The sequence below is a fragment of the Brassica rapa genome, chromosome A03, assembly GCF_000309985.2.
Source record: "Brassica rapa cultivar Chiifu-401-42 chromosome A03, CAAS_Brap_v3.01, whole genome shotgun sequence".
NCBI classification, from domain to species: domain Eukaryota; kingdom Viridiplantae; phylum Streptophyta; class Magnoliopsida; order Brassicales; family Brassicaceae; genus Brassica; species Brassica rapa.
The window spans coordinates 13,752,244-13,770,311 of NC_024797.2; the positions used below are offsets into that span (position 1 = coordinate 13,752,244).

Here is an 18,068-nt window from a genome sequence, read left to right on the forward strand (position 1 = left end):
AACTCTAGAGTTCGAAACATGTGTGAAACAAAAAAGATATGCGCATTTTGATGATATTAGTAGCAAAACAAATGCTCTTAAACCTTTTCATATATCACAAACTGGTATGTTACGGTTTTTTCAATGAGCATGAAATCAAGATTATGTTGGTGAACATGAGTTTCACTATACAGTAACATTCAGAAGATACTCATCTTTAGAAAATTGTGATTAACCTTGTATCTATATATTGTCTATGATGGGTTTTCATGTCCATTGCTTCGATAAATAACGGTTTTCGATAAATCTGATATATTATTTCTCCAGTCAACCATGGTGGAAGATGTTATCCTAATGTTTTTCCCCGTCTAAATGCTTGACCATTTCTCCTATAGGGATGATCTGCATCCAAAAACTGTCATAATCAAACCAACCATGTTTTTGTCTATGATTCATCCAACCTGACAATATGTAATACGCTGGATAATCACTTATTGTCCACATTAACATTGCTCACATTTTGAATTTTTTTTTCCTATAAATATCAAGCGCCTCCACAACATCCTTTCATAAGCTATGCAATTCTTCCATCAACGGTTGAAGGTAAATGTGTAGGTTTTTCTTTGGTTGTTTGGGATCGGGCACTAGTACCAAAAGAAAAAAAAACTTTTTTTTTCATGCACATTCCCAAAATTACAATAATGTACCAAACATAATATATTTCACCATTTATACCAATCGGATTAAACTCATATGTTGAAAACGACAGATAAATATTACTGACTTTCAGCAGCCACAGCTGGATATACCTCATTAAAATGCTTCCACGCTATGGCATCAGATGAGTGATACATCTCGCCTTCTGGAGACGCATGTTCCTTATGCCACCACATATTGGAAGTTACTGCCTCGAGTTGATATAGACGCTTCAGACGATCTGAAATTGGCATGTGAAACATTCTGTATTTTGGTATGTTATTTTCCTTTGCCATTGGTCGGATGGTATCAATCTTCACCACAAAACTGACAACAGACCAACTTCGAATTTCTCCCTTCAAAAATAGTGTACCATTCTTCTCGTAGGCATCAATCTTCTTGACTGGTAACCCAAACGCTCATGTCAGCGTCTTTGGTTTGTAATATGATGATGGAGCTTTATTCGGCTGCGGATCAAATATCTCATCAACACGTTTTTACGTCGAATTTTAATCTGTCTTTACTTTCATCATACGCGAAGCAACATACAACTAAGAAATTTATTCTTCAAATCTATCATAAATCAATTGACTAGCCGCTTCAAGTGCTTCAAAAACACTATCATGATATGGCTACGAAATGTCCTTCTCTTCCATAGTTTCCCTCATGTATTGAGGAAATATGTCTTCTCCCATGTACGCATAAAGTGAAAAATCCCAGACGGGTGCGGGTAATTTTATTTTAGGTTGTTGGTTTTTTATATGAGTTTTATACTTTTAGAGATTTAGATGTTATTTTTAGGATTAAGTGTTAATTTAGCTTTCAGATGTTATTTTTAAGATTTAGATGTTAATTTTAGGATTAGTTATTTTAATTTTTTTGTGAAATATGCAATTTGTTTTTCAAATTTAAACATATTTTGGATTTTAAAATAATTAAGTTATTTTCAAAACATTGTTTACATTTTACCAATTTCTTATTTTTTATAAATATTTTCAATAAATAAAACATGTTGTAAATATTTTATAATAAAAATTGTTTTGCAAAAAAAATATTTTTACAAGTTCCCAAAATCTTTTAAGAAGTTGTATAAACAAAAAGAATAGATCAAAAGTAATATTTTATTGATCAATAGAGCATGAGTACATCATACTGGTCCGGAAACCCTAGTTCTAGTTGTATGATTCTATAATCGAAGTGTATAATAGTCGATCTTCTTCTTCTAGGGTTGAATAGTCCCTTTTGTAGGAAATTGTAGTATAAATCTAGGTTAGATCCTTTGCCCAAAAAAAATCTCTAGGTTAGATCCTTTCCATATGAATTAATTATGTTGTTTTCAAAAAAATTTCAAAACATTGTTTACATTTTAAAATTTTATTAAATTCTTTATAAATATTTTCAATAATAAAAAAAAAGTTTTAAATATTTTATAATAAAAATGGTTTTGCAAAATTTTGTTTTTAACAAGTTCCCAAAATCTTATAAGAAGTTGTATAAACAAGAAGAATATATCAAAATAATTTTTTATAGAGCAGGAGTACATCATATTGGTCCATAAACCTTAGTTCTAGTTGTATGATTTTATAATCGAAGTGTGTAATAGTCGATCTTCTTATTCTAGGGTTTAATAGTCCCTTTTATAGGAAACTGTAGTATAAATCTAGGTCAGATCCTTTCCATATCCCGAAAATATGGAATATCTCTCTTTAATAAAAACAAATTCCATTTTACCCATAGACATCAGGAAAATGTGCCTGGAAGCTGCAAGTCATCTACGTAGAAGAAGAAGGTCGATGTCCTGCACAGTATCTGATGTGGTTTCAGAATCAGATACGTAAATCATGCTCCTACGTTCATACGGGTGAGCAGACTTCTGATGGTTTTGACCGTTGACCGAGTGGGAAAGTTGTTTATCCATTTTTGGCCTTCGACTCTTAACATCATAACGTTTTCTTCTGGAATTTCAGCTCCACATATGAAAGATCCATTTTCACTGCACCTAATTGGAAGAAGGCCCTATTTCAGCGAAATTATTGTGTGACATGCTGGAATTGATTATTTGGGTCTGACGACCGATATCCTTCTCGGTATTCCTATCATTCCCTTCATTTATGTCAGACTGACCATCTCCATATGCCTGAAAGTTGTCTCAACAAACCGAACTAGCTGATCTGATTAAAATCCAACCCCACAATATCAGACACAGCCTCTTGATGGACCCCCATCGGATTGTTGACATGACTAGACCCACCGAATAGATCTGAGCCTGGACTTGGTGATGACACCTTCTATTTCCCTTTCCTTGGACATTTACAGATCGAAGACATTTGGTTTTGAAGAACAAATGAAGATAATTAAAACAAAATGTTTTCGATCTGTAAATTTCCGAGGAAAGGGAAATAGCAAAACAAAATGAAGATAATTTGTTTTGGAGAATTTGGATAGATTTACGGCAGCAGGCAGGAAAATAATTAAAAGGCGAATAAGATAAAGAGATGGTTTGAGAGAGAAACTACCTTTCAATCGCAGGAAGAAATGAGGGAACAAGAAAATGAAGCTCTACTTATAAATTTATGGCACTAACAACAAAGAGACGAAACCATTAGGTCTAAAAACCTAAGGCGGACACACGATTCCTACCATTTCAGGGAATAGATTCCACTTCTCTATGAAAACCATGATACGGTTTGTGATTAATCCATCAGTTATTAGTAACCGGGATTTAATCGGTTCAGGGCTAGACCGGATTGGTTCATTTCGGCACCCGGAGATGGAAGATCATCTTAATTTGGAAGATAAACGCCGAGTTCTTTTACCCTTTAAAAACTTCTTACAAATCTATCGAGATAAGTTTTTCCTCTTAGGATGAATTGGGGGAAGGGACTTATCATTGGAGATTGATTATCCTTCGGATAATGCCCATCAAAAAATATTAGTCGGCCTAATTGAGTAAGTTGGCAAGAGCTTATGCCAACTTGGAGACAAAAAAGAAAGTCGAGTATATAAAGAGAAGACCGAGAAAGCCATTATTTACAAACACACGCTTCTCGACACAAGAGCTAGGGTTTTCACTATTCTCTTTGTTCTTGCCAAGCTAATCATCTTTTCACATAAATTTTTTTTTTACTCTTTTAATGTGTCTCTTTATTAATCAATAAAAATCTTTTAAATAATTCACCATCAAATTTTTGTACACATCCTGTACATGCCGATTCAGATTAAACATCAACAAATAAACCCAACGATACACTTTCGTCGGAAATACACTGATTTTTCTTTGTAGTGAAAGGATTTTATAGTAGTGTAGTAAGTTGTCTCACATACTGGGCTAATGCTACTGCACTTTACACATGGACATCATTCTCACAATGGGTCTCTCTGCGTGATAACGTTGTAAGTTGGACACTGAAAAGTTTAGCAGATCAGGCGACACTCTCAAGTCTATAGACTGAAAGGACACAAGCGTTTTCATGAAAACCAAGCTCAGACACCTACTGCAATCTTCAAATTCATCGACCGCTTCATAAGTGATGAGATTCTTGGGAAGAGGACAATCGCACACTTCAATCCCTTTAGGAGTGACCAAACTCACTTTTTACAACATGTTAACTCAGCCTTCTTTAATTTTTCTTTTTGAAGGCTGAATTGGCATAGCATTAGCATAAGCATTATGCTCCTCATTATTCAATCAACAATTTTTTGAAAAGCATTTAGAATAGCATTTATGATGCAAATGCTCTCCAAATGCCCTCTACCCAATGCTTTCATATGAAGTTTTTGGTAGAGCATATGCATTTAAAATATATAAAATTCTTAAAATAATTTAATAGAATTAATTTGTTTTATATTATAGTATCACAAATTTTATATACATCCAAAAATTATATATTTTAAAAAAATTAATTTTAAATTTTTTAAAAAAATCAAAAAAACAATTTTAATAAAATATTACTTAAAAAGAAACTTAAATGAATATAAATTTTTCAATAAAATTATTTTTCTTTTAAAATATAATTAATTAAATATAATTCATTATTACCAATAAAATTTAAAATTAACAAAAATATATATAATAAATATAATGTATCTATATTATTCAGAAATAAACTAATTATATTTTATATACTAATTTATATGATAATTTTATATATAAATTATCTATTGCTATACCAATCACTGTATTAATTGTATTTATAAGAGCACTCTGTTTATGTAGCAGAATGCTTCTATTGCATAATGCTACTGCTTTGCCATCTGCTTTACCAGTCGAAACCGAAATCAATTTGTTTTGAAGTTGCGGACAGTAAATAAAGAACTAGGAAAGGAAAAGACAACATTTGCAATAGTCAAATACTCCAAATTTGTAAGATATGAAAGATTCAAACCTTTTAGCAAGTTCTTATTATGTACATTCATTAATATATTTATATTGATTATTTTAAATTATTCCAAAATTATTTTACAAAAACAATTTTACTTCCTAAGTTGGATATATTATTATTTTGGTATTTAATATCTTTATTCCATAATATTTAGCATGAATGGTCTAATTTCATTGTGCATGCTTTCGATAAAAAAAATTCATCATAAAACAAATAAGAAAAAAATTAAAAACTTCAATAGAAATTTCTACCTGTCACAAATGAACAAAAATCAAAGGAAAATATATTTACCTACATTATGTGTATTTCAACTTTTAACCAAAAAAAAGTTGAAAACCTAAAAGAGTTAAAATCTGTTACTATATATTTGCCGAGAAGAAAAATTCAAGTAAGGTATAAAATAATCTAAATATTTGGCAAATAAAGAAATGAAATCATAAGAATATGTGAAATCCAACTTAAATAGAATATAAAAAAAAATGAAAAAGAAGAGAGAAAAGAAAGATGGAAAGAAAATGATAAGAAATGTATTAATCCTTTTGATAAATTAAACTGAAAAATAAAAATAAAACCAGATTAAACCGAACTAAAACCGAACTGAACACACACCAAACCGAACTAAAACCAAACTAAACCAAATTAATTTTTGGATTGACTTTGGTTCAAGTTTTTTTAGACCCAAATAACCCAAACCATACCGAACCCGTAACTAAATCGTAATGCCCTACAACATGTTGACTCAGCCTTGTTTTCTTTTTCAAGGCTGACTTGACTATGTTCTAAAAAAAATTAAAATTTACAAACTCGTCTAATACTAATATGAAATTTACATTTGGCAAGTTCTTGAGTGTCTTTGAGATTAGTTATTTCCAGCTATTTAACCTAAATATCATAATTCAAACTACTAATGTATTCTGCTGTTTTTAGAATAATGGGGAAAAATCTAGAGACATGTAATATGGATTCTCAGTATTATTAACTCGAAATCAAATCAATTTGTTTTGAATTATGGAGAGCAAAGCAAAAAAAAAAACTAGGAAAATAGGGGGAAAGACAACATTGCAATAGTCTAATACTCCAAATTTGTAAGATATGAAAGATTCAAACCCTCTATCAAGTTATTATATATTAACTAATATATTTATATTTATTATTTAAATTAATACCAAAATTATTGTACAATAATATTTTTACTTCTTAAGTTTGGCTATACTATATTATTTTGTCCTTGATTCATTGATTTCATAAGATTTAGCATGAAATATTCTCTAATTTCATTGTGCCTGCTTTCGATTAAAAAAATTCACCATAAAACAAATAAGAAAAAAATAATATTTTTCCATAGAAATTTCCACCCGTCACAAATGAACAAGACCAGAGAAAAAATATCTTTTCATATATCATTTTATGTGGATTTCAACTTTTAACCAAAAAAAGCTAAAACCCAAAAAAGAGTTAAAATCTCTTACTTCTGTATTTGCCAAGAATAAAAATCCTAGTAAGGTATAAAATAATCTAAATATTTGGCAAATAAAGAAACAGAATCAAAAGGATATATGAAATCCAACTTAAATAGAATTTTCTAAAAGATTACATCCTTTCGCAAAAGCCATCAAATAAAGGATTCACCTCACATAGTCGGCGCCACCAGCACGGCTTGCGAGCTCGGCTTACCAGTCCAAATGCTCGGCCTAGGTGCTTGGCCCATAAAGCACGGCTCAGCCCATTAGGTCAAACAAACTTAGGGCGAACATATGAAAATGTTTATCTATAAAAGGAGGACAAGAGCAACTAAGGAGGAGATCCAAATCTTATTTTTTCTTGTGACATATTCTAATGACTATAAATTTTTTATCAGTTTCAGTTTTGAAAAACTTTTCCACAAAATGCTAATAGTTTCGTATGAGAACATATTGTTGCTTTTATCCACAATTTTCTTATTTTTTGTCCTTAGAAAGCTTTTCTTGTTTTATAACTTTTCTTTGTTGTTGCTGCTGCATTGAGATGAATATATAAGATGGTCGAATAAAAATTCAGAGATGGACACTCTAGAATGTTTCTCCTTCTTTAATGTGAATTTTGTAGTTTTTCTTCCTGGTTATTATAATTTGATGGTTGTGAGATTAAAAAAAAAGCCACTTGATGGTCAAACTCTTTAATTGAGTAGAAAAGATCCAAAGATATCATAGATATAATGAAATTTTTTTCTAGATTTTTAAATATCTTTAGATGATTCTATTATTTAGAATTTAGGTTACATAAGTGTATGTATTCCAACCTTTATGATTACTAGGTGAACCCCTGCATATACATGTGGGTTTTCAATAAATTTTATATCTCCATCTCAATGCAGTACAACAACAAAAGAAAAGTTTTAAAACAATAATAGCTTTGTAAGGACAAAAAAAAAAAAATTGTGGATCTGCTGACATAAGCGCATTGCAAACTCAGCCTCTTGATGTTCTTGAGGTAACGCACGATGTCCTCAGCAGTCTCTTTTCCTAAACCACCCAAATATTTTAAGTTTGTGAGGTTATTACAGCTCTCTCCCACTACTTGAAACTCAAAAGTCTCAGTGAGAGGGTCATCATGAGCGATAATCAATGTCTTCAGATTCTTCCATTTACTGAACGCAAACCCAAATGAATTCTTGGATAGGTAGCACCAGCGCGGTAAAACAAGTTTCTCTATGTTTGGCATGCTATCATGAAACAAAAGAAAATGAGATTCCTGAGACGATAAACACTCATTGACAAGACTTTAAAAATTATTATTGCTTTAAATTTTATTTTAATAAATAAGATAGCCATATCACTTAATTTTGCTTGTGACATATTCGAATGATTATAATTTTTTTATCAGTTTCAGTTTTGAAAAACTCTTTTCGACAAAATGATAATAGTTTCGTATGAGAACATGTTGTTGCTTTTTTCCACAATTTTCTTATTTTTTTTGTCCTTAGAAAGCTATTGTTGGGATTGTTAAACCCCATGTCCAACTCTCTATTATCCGATTAGTACGATATTGCCCACTTTGGGCCTAATTGGCAAGCCCGCATGGATTTACTTTTGGTTTCCATCCCAAAAAGCCTCGTACTATTAGAGTTGGACATCTCTTTATATATTAGACACTCCTTGTCTAATTCTCCAATGTGGGAGTTAGTTTGTTATATCACATTCTCCCCTTCAAACTAAGGATCACATTCATCTCGTGTCCCACAACTGACTTCCAGGATCTTCTAACTCGATATCTGCTACACACTTCTTATTCCTAACTCATAGGATACCCATTCATCACTCATTCATCATTCAAAGGGTATTTCGGTCTTTCTTGCAGATTTCTCGTCAACTGCGCTCTGATACCAATTGTTGGGATTGTTAAACCCCATGTCCAACTCTCTATTATCCGATTAGTACGATATTGTCTACTTTGGGCCTAATTGGCAAGCCCGCATGGATTTACTTTTGGTTTTCATCCCAAAAGACCTCGTAATATTAGAGTTGGACATCTCTTTATATATTAGACACTCCTTATCTAATTCTCCAATGTGTGACTTAATTTGTTATATCACAGCTATTGTTGTTTTTAAAACTTTTCTTTTGTTATTGTACTGCATTGGGATGGAGATATAAGATGGTCGATTAAAAATTCAGAGATGGACACTCTAGAATGTTTCTCCTTCTTCAATGTGATTTTTGTAGTTTTTCTTCCTGGTTATTAAATTTGATGGTTGTGAGTTTAAAAAAAAAGCCACTTGATGGTCAAACTCTTTAATTGAGTAGAAAAGATCCCAAGATATCATAGATATAATGAAATTTTCTCTAGATTTGTATATATCTTAAGATGATTCTATTATTTAGAATTTAGGTTACATAAGTGTATGTATTCCAACCTTTATGATTACTAGGTGAACCCCTGCATATACAAGTGGATTTTTAATAAATATTCTCTAATTTAATGTTTTTATATGAATATTTCTTAGTGTTTCAGTTATAAGATTGAAAATTTTGGTTATAAATCTTATTATCATGTAAACACCTAACTTTTTAAGATTGAAAGTTAACTTGCGGTTTCTTATTATACTTCCTAATTAGCTTTGCCCCTTTCATCATCACTCTATCACAATAAGTGTTTTTCTTCCTCTGAGCCCCGCTCTCTTCCTCCTTTCGTTCTCAGACACTCTTCAACTTCTACGAAATCCAATTGCAAATCCTTCCACCAGAGTAGAAGATAATCGCTATAAGAATTGAAATGTTGAATCTGTTAGAGCATTCAAATATTTTTAGAGAGTAATTGTAGTTTACAATATTGAAAGCACTTACAGACTTTTAATAAATACACTAGGATAAGACCTGCGCCTTGCGCATGGTAAATTTATATGAAAATTATTTAAGAAATATCTTATAAAAAATAAAATTTTATTATTGACTGAATTAATATTTTTGGCCCTTAAACAATTTTTTAAAAAATTTTTTTGTTAATTACATTTTTTTTCAAATGAACTGATCCAATTTTTTAAAATATTTTAGGTCAAAAAATTATTTATCGCATAAAAACCTAATGTTTACGCCGAAAAATCTTATACCTACTATTTGGTTACATTGAAACTATACCAGCTCGGTTTTATGTCATGATTTAGCAATTTAAAAGTTAATTATGGTTATGATAAGTTTACGTTCACGTGTCAATCCTATTTATCTTCGATATTTTTCTCATTTTTGTGTCATTTTGGTTATTGTTCGATATAAATATTGATTTTTGAGTTTATTCTCATTTCTTTCTTTTATTTTGGCTTGAGATTTAGAAAATGTTTAAGATTCAAAATTAATAAAGGGATATATACTTAGGTTAAGATATGCCCCTTGTGCAGAATAAATATTTTATATTTCTTGCTTATTTTATTTTTTTCTGCATATTATGAAATAAAAAAATAATAATTATATATTAAATAACTAAGAAATCGGTTACTATTAAGTAATAAATTAGCTTGCACATATAAATCAACTGACCGCTCTTGTTTATTCGCAATCATTTTAGGATAAAAAAATCAAAACAATCAATCTTATCTATTGTATATGATATATAATTAAATTTAAACGATATGAAGTATATATATATATATATATATATATATTAACATAAACACCTATTAAAATAAAATTATTTATTTATATGATTTTATTATCATTGTATCTTATTATAGAAAAAATTTAAACATTGATTACAAAATTTTATGTAAGACTTTTAACAGTTTTAATAATGATAGGAGAGTGTTCTTGATTGCTTGCTGTTAGAGATAGTAATCGTAATTTACACTACTTTTTTTTTTACATTTATATTCCTTTAGAAAAAGTATTAAAAAAAACTAAAACTATGACTATTGAAAAAAACTCATAACTATAAACATACAGCTGGGACCACCTCTAATTCTCTGTCTTTCAACTGAAATTCGCTCATGTATTTGATTAGAAGGCTGCATTGCTTTGTTTCTTTCTTGGCAGCATTGCACCACTTCTAACCTCTATGTGCAGAGTTTCATTCTTTGAAACGTTCATTGGGTTGGTAAATCTGAAGAGAATAGTATCAACTGGAATTCATGCCTATTCATTTGATGTAATTAAACTTTAGATATTCATAACCTTTTTGCATCAAAATAGAATTTAACTAGTATAGCACCTTTCACCGATACATTGTCTACCATATCACTCTCTGTGGCGTAGGTAGAAGAAAGCTAACAATTTTTTTTGATAAATACACCATCATTAATGTTTTTGAAAACTACACTATCTACTAAGTGAATTGACTAAATTATCCTTTTCAAATACTTTAAACTATCTTAATATTCAAATTAAACCGAACTAAAACTGAACTGAAAAATACAAATTAAACCAAATTAAACCAAACTAAAACTGAACTAAAACCGAACTGAACACAAACCAAACCGAAGTAAAACCAAACCAAATTAATTTTGGATTGACTTTCGTTCAAGTTTTCTTAGACCCAAATAACCCAAACCACACTGAACCCGTAACTAAACCGAAACGCCCTACAACATGTTGACTCACCTTGTTTTCTTTTTCAAGGCTGACTTGACTAAGTTCTAAAACATTTTAAATTTACAAACTCGTCTAATATTAATATGAAATTTACATTTGGCAATAACTTGTGTCTAAGTTCTTGAGTGTCTTTGAGATTAGTTGTTTCCAACTATTTAACCTAAATATCATAATTCAAACTACTAATGTATTCTGCTGTTTTTAGAATAATGGAGAAAAATCTAGAGACATGTAATATGGATTTTCAGTATTATTAACTCGAAATCAAATCAATTTGTTTTGAACAAATGGAGAGCAAAGCAAAAAAAAAAAAGACTAGGAAAAGGAAAGACAACATTTGCAATAGTCTAATACTCCAAATTTGTAAGATATGAAAGATTCAAACCCTCTATCAAGTTCTTATATATTAACTAATAGATATACATTTATTATTTAAAATTATACCAAAATTATTGTACAACAATATTTTTACATCTTAAGTTTGGCTATACTAAATTATTTTGTATTTGATTCATTGATTTCATAAGATTTAGCATGAAATATTCTCTAATTTCACTGTGCCTGCTTTCGATAAAAAAAATCACCATAAAACAAATAAGAAAAAGTTAATATTTTCCATAGAAATTTCCTCCCGTCACAAATGAACAAGAACCAGAGAAAAAAATATCTTTTCGTATATCATTTTCTGTGTATTTCAACTTTTAACCAAAGAAAGCTAAAACCCAAAAAGAGTTAAAATCTCTTACTTCTGTATTTGCCAAGAAGAAAAATTCTAGTAAGGTATAAAATAATCTAAATATTTGGCAAATAAAGAAACAAAATCAAAAGGATATAGAAAATCAAACTTAAATAGAATTTTCTAAAAGATTACATCCCTTCACAAAAGCCATCTTTATTTGATTCGCCTCACATAGTCGGCTTGGCTTGACTTTACTCGGCACCACCAGCTCGGCTTGCGAGCTCGGCTTGTGAGCTCGGCTTAACAGTCCGAATGCTAGGTCTAGGTGTTTGGCCCATAAAGCACGGCTCAGCCCATTAGGTCAAACAAACTTAGGGCGAACATATGAAAATGTTTATCTATAAAAGGAGGACAAGAGCAACTAAGGAGGAGATCCAAACTTGAACACACACATAGACTGACGGCTATAAATTAGGATTTTGCTCTTTACTCTTCTCTCCGACTTTTACTTTCCTGGCTAGCTCAGACGACAAAAGGCGAGTTTTCCTCTGCAGACTGCAGAGAGATATAAATATGTAGCAAACTGTGTTTCTGTTGTCAAGATTATTAGAAAAATGGTTAAATAGATCCAATAACATAGTTTTCGTTCGAATTCAAAACTATTATTGTTCTCAAGTTTTTCTTCCTCCTTTTTTTGTTCAAGATTTTATTTGGACTCAAGATTCTGTCTATCTATAATGTCTTAACCGTGTTCTCATTTGTATGCATGTAGTTGAGCCGTGATGGACAAGGCAGACAGCTCAAGACAAGTTTCAAAATGGAAAACTCTGGACAGGGGCATACTTTCCGTTATCTTCCGCAAGCTAAACGTAGAGGACCTTACCATGGGAGCGTCAGGCGTCTGCATCTCCTGGTTCCTTGCCGCCCACAATAAAAGTCTATGGAACACTGTTGACCTTGATAAGTTCCGACAAACAGATAAAGACCTAAGACTTAATGAACTAAGATATAGGATTGTTTTTACGGAAAACTTCAAGGATTCTGACATTAGTGAAACAAGCAGAAGTCTCAGGAATATCACCAAGTTTAGCCGCAGTGCCCCGGTGAATTTGGTCTTTGGCTGTTGTTCCTCTTTAGATGACGAAATTCTCATGTTCGCTGCTGCCAGGTAAATCCCATCCTTAAACTGAATTGAAAAAAACTGATTTGTGTTTGTAGTGTGTCTCATTTTCTTTTGTTTCATGATAGCATGCCAAACATAGAGAAACTTGTTTTGCCGCGCTGGTGCTACCTATCCAAGAATTCATTTGGGTTTGCGTTCAGTAAATGGAAGAATCTGAAGACATTGATTGTCGCTCATGATGTCCCTCTCACAGAGACTTTTGAGTTTCAAGTAGTGGGAGAGAACTGTAGTAACCTCACAAACTTAAAATATTTGGGTGGTTTAGGAAAAGAGACTGCTGAGGAAATCGTGCGTTACTTCAAGAACATCAAGAGGCTGAGTTTGCAATGCGCTTATGTCAGCAGACCAGGAGTTTTGTTGCTAATTACAGGCCTCCAAAACCTTGCGATCCTTAATGTTTCACATTGTAAAGAGTTTGATGACGAGACGGTAACTATGGACAATATTGTACAAGCCGCCACTCAGAAGCGTGTCAGATTTATACTTTGTTCAAACAATTGTACTTGCAGAAACAAGCCATGGTTGGAAGGGCTCACGACGTATGGTTCTGAGAGTTGGCGAAATGATGAGATAAAGGAACTTGAGTTCTGAACTTCAAAAAAAAATATAAATCGATGGGACTCCACCTCGGCTTCTATTCTATCCGACATTATCTGTTTCTTGAAGTCTATTTAGGTTCTCTTCATTTAACGTGTAATGTTTTTGTTTTTATTCGCTTTATTTCTACATATATGTAATATGCTGTTCAACAACAACCATATATCTTCCAAAATGGTATAAATTCTAACATTTGTACCAAAAAATGTTTTTCGAAGTTCTTTATCAAATTATCTTGCAGTTTCTTAGTAAACATTTTTTTTTAATTTCTTAGTAAACATTACATTTACATATGTAGCTCTTAGCCGTGCAAGATAATACTTTTACATTACAAATTGTATACATAAGCGATAAACAAAATTTATGCCCTTATTCAGAAAAAAATATCTTAGAAATACCATCATTGTTACAAAAAAAAGCTAGAAACAAAATTAATACTTTTAACATTTTTTCTTCTTCTTTTTCCTATAAACATTCATTGACAAGACTTTAAAAACTATTATTGCTTAAAAATTTATTTTAATAGGTAAGATAGCCAAATCACTTAATTTTTCTTGTGACGTATTCAAATGATTATACACTTTTTATCAGTTTCAGTTTTGAAAAACTCTTTTCGACAAAATGTTAATAGTTTCGTATGAGAACATATTTGTAAGCAATTTTCTTATTTTTTTGTCCTTAGATATCTGTTGTTGTTTTATAACTTTTCTTTTGTTGTTGTTGCTGTATTGAGATGGAGATATAAGATGGTCGAATAAAAATTCAGAGGTGGACACTCTAGAATGTTTTTCCTTCTTCAATGTCATTTTTGTAGTTTTTCTTCCTGGTAATTATAATTTGATGGTTGTGAGATATTATATCCACTTGATGGTCAAACTTTTTAATTGAGTAGAAATGATCCGTAGATATCAAAGATATAATGAAAAAAAGATTCTAGAATTTTATATATCTTTAGATGATTCTATTATTTAGAATTTAGGTTACGTAAGTGTATGTATTCCAACATTTATGATTACTAGGTGAACCCCTGCATACACATGTGGGTTTTCAATAAATTATTCTCTAATTTAATGTCTAGGTTTTTTTTTTTGAATATTTGTTTTAGTATTTCAGTTATAAGATTGAAAATTTTGGTTATAATTCTTATTATCTTGTAAACCCCTAACTTTTTAAGATTGAAAGTTAACTTGCGGTTTGTTATTATACTTCCCAATTAGCTTTGCCCCTTTCATCATCACTCTATCACAATAAGTGTTTTTCTTCCTCTTGAGCCCCACTCTCTTCCTCCTTTCGTTCTCAGACACTCTTCAACTTCTATCAAATCCAATTGCAAACCCTTCCATCAGAGCAGAAGATAATCGCTATAAGAATTGAAATGTTGAATCTGTTAGAGCATTCAAATATTTATAGAGAGTAATTATAGTTTACAATATTGAAAGCACTTACAGACCTTTAATAAATACATAGGAGAGTGTTCTTGATTGCTTGCTTTTAGAGATAGTAATCATAATTTACACTACTTTTTTAACATATATATTCCTTGAGAAAAAACTATTGAAAAAAACTTAAACTATAAACATACAGCTGGGACCATCTCTAGTTCTCTGTCTTTTGACTGAAATTCGCTCATGTTCTGTGAAAAAAAAACTTAAAAAATATACTTGAGAGAATTGTCCTAACATTATTTTTTATCTTATTTACTTTTAAGAAAAACATTATTTCTCCTTTTGTAGTAATGAGGACGAAAAATCCTTAAATATATACAAATAATAAGTGAAATAAAATAACTGTATAAGCATTTTGGTGAAATTTTTGTTCAAAGAAAAACAGGAGTTATACTACATGTTAAGTTTACAACTAAAACTTTTGGCTTTGAAAATATAGTTTTCAAAGCTAAAAGTACTATAAATGATTGTCTTTGAGCTTAACTCGATTCTGGCATACAAAGCAAGTCATAAACGAATAATACTTTGCATTCTGGTCATTAGTAAGTGTATTATGTTATGTATATGGCGGTCTTATACAATGGAGGTAGAGATGAAAATTATGGATCTAGACCGCGGACCTAAATCGTAAAGTATTGTTGCGGGACGGTGTTGGGACGAGGTTTTTTAGGTCCGCAAATTTTCGAGCCTCGCGAGACGAGTTTTTGTGGGATTGGGTTTTTGCGGGATGGCCAAAACAGGTTATGCGGGATTATATGAACCCGCATTTTTTTTCATTTCTTATTTTACCTGAAAAATGAGAAAGAAAGTGAGAAAAAGCGATTCTTGCGAATTTTCTCCCAGAAAACATAAAGAGGTCTGGTGATGATGATTCGAGCTCCAGCGATGACGATTCGAGTTCTTGTGGTGTTTTGATTTGGTTTTCTCTTTTTATTATACACAACTATGAATTGCTTTATTACAATGTGATATTTCTTGTTTAAGTTGATTGATTTTGTTTTCAGTACTGTGAAGTGATGTTTTTCTTAAATTAATAAAAATGGTTACAATGGTGTTGTTTAGGAAAAAAGTTAGTTGTATATCACGCCACTTGTATAATTTGGCAAAGTGATTCACAATTTTTTTTGCAATCCAAATAATAAAAGAGAGATGGTTTGATGAAAATATATAACACTTGAGCCAAATTATTACAAATACAACAACTCAATCAGATTCAAACTTAACAAAAGCTTATGCTAATAACAAAAGAAGACTTTTAACTCAAAAACGCAAGCACAAACGAAGTTTTGTGTCATTGATTTTGATAAGGTTTTAGTGAAACTTAATGAGTTCTCTTCAACTCTCTTACACAACTCTTCTACTTAAACATTCATGAAAGAATATGTAGCAGGCGGTTTGATAAGGAGGCGTCTCACGGGACGGTTCGCAAAGGCCTATATATTCTGTGGTACGGGTTTGGGTCGATATTTTGAAAACCGCTGTCTACGCGTAACAGGTCCGGTGTGATCTGATGATTAATCCGCTGCAGTACAGGACGGAATGAGAAAACCTGTCTGACGGATGAAAATGGAGGTTTTGTTAATTGGATTCAAGGACTGATTCCACTTGCATTATTAATTCGGAGATGCTATCGCTTCTTATATCAATTAAAGTAAGGGTTTTTAGTAATTAAACCCCTCAACTAAAGATGAATCGTAAAAAAAACCCTCAACTAAAAATCCTGTAGAATAAACCCTCAACTTTAATTCCGTTAACATATGTTACCCTCCATCTAAAAAACCGTGACGGAGGGTGACATATGTTAACGATTTATAAGTTGAGGGTTTATAATGTTGAAAACTTAATTGAGGGTTTTTTTTACGATTCAAAAATAGTTGAGGAGTTTTATCACTAAAAGTCATTAACGGGTTTTTAAGTTATTTATTATCATTTATACATTGTTTTAGATTGATGCGTAAGCCTTTAAAACTAATTTATATTTTTAATACATTAATCTATTATAAAATTAATTTATACATCTTAAATTAATAATTTTCAACACGACTTACAACTTATTATAACTTCAAAATATTAAATTATTTGATATTTGGCAATAGTGATATAAAAAAATTGTGTGTTTATATCGTCATTGTCAAATATCAAATAATTGAAAGTTTCTAAGTTATATTAAGTCTTAATTAGTGTCGAGGATAATTCATCCATGAAGTCAATCTTTCTATTTGGAGTAGGACATATTTTTCTTCTTTTCATGATTTTCGTCATCCGGCTCATACTTTCCTATTTTCCTATATTGTTCTTGATTTATTGTATTACTTTATGTTTCAAATATATTATTGATCAAGAAAATAAAAATATAACGTAGTTATTCCGAAATCAATGAGAATAAAAATAATCATGTATTATTTTGGAAGGAGAGAGGGGGGAAGTATGAGCCGGATGACATAAATCATGAAAATAGAAAAAAATGCGTCATACTCTAAATAGAAAGATTGACTTTATGGATAAATTATTTCGACACTACTTAAGACTTAATATAACTTAGAAACTATAAATTATTTCATATTTGACAATGACGATATAAACACACAAATTTTTTTATATCACTATTGCCAAATATCAAATAATTTAATATTTCAAAGTTATAATAAGTTGTAAGTAGTGCTGAAAATTATTAACTTAAGATGTATAAATTAATTTTATAATATATTAAAATTTATAAATTAGTTTTAAAGGCTTATAAATCCTAAAACAATGTATATGATAATAAATAATTTAATAACATTTAATGACTTTTAGTGATAAAACCCCTCAACTAAAGATGAATCATAAAAAAAACCCTCAACTAAAAATCCAATGAAATAAACCCTCAACTTATAAACCGTTAACATATGTCACCCTCCGTCACGGTTTTTTAGACGGAGGATAACATATGTTAACGAAACTAAAGTTGAGGGTTTATTTCACAAGATTTATAGTTGAGGGGTTTTTTACGAATCATCTTTAGTTGAGGGGTTTAATTACTAAAAACGTTTAAAGTAATTAAACGTTTTC

The 18,068-nt window shown here is 30.7% G+C and overlaps 1 protein-coding gene across 1 annotated transcript; it reads left to right on the forward strand.

The window, feature by feature from the left end:
• Nucleotides 1-3: 3 nt before the first annotated feature.
• Nucleotides 4-16,264, forward strand: LOC103858607 (putative F-box protein At4g11580). Its single transcript, XM_009135995.2, has 3 exons — nucleotides 4-12,328; nucleotides 12,565-12,960; nucleotides 13,041-16,264. The coding sequence occupies exons 2-3, from the start codon at nucleotides 12,575-12,577 to the stop codon at nucleotides 13,564-13,566; spliced, it is 912 nt and encodes a 303-aa protein (XP_009134243.2). The 5' UTR covers nucleotides 4-12,328; nucleotides 12,565-12,574; the 3' UTR covers nucleotides 13,567-16,264.
• The last annotated feature ends 1,804 nt before the right edge of the window (nucleotides 16,265-18,068 follow it).

Bases quoted from the DNA above. Each gene is read 5' to 3' on its own strand.
- LOC103858607 (XM_009135995.2), top strand. From the start codon at position 12,575: ATGGACAAGGCAGACAGCTCAAGACAAGTTTCAAAATGGAAAACTCTG. The intron at 12,961-13,040 runs GTAAATCCCATC...GTTTCATGATAG, and splicing joins CTCATGTTCGCTGCTGCCAG to CATGCCAAACATAGAGAAAC.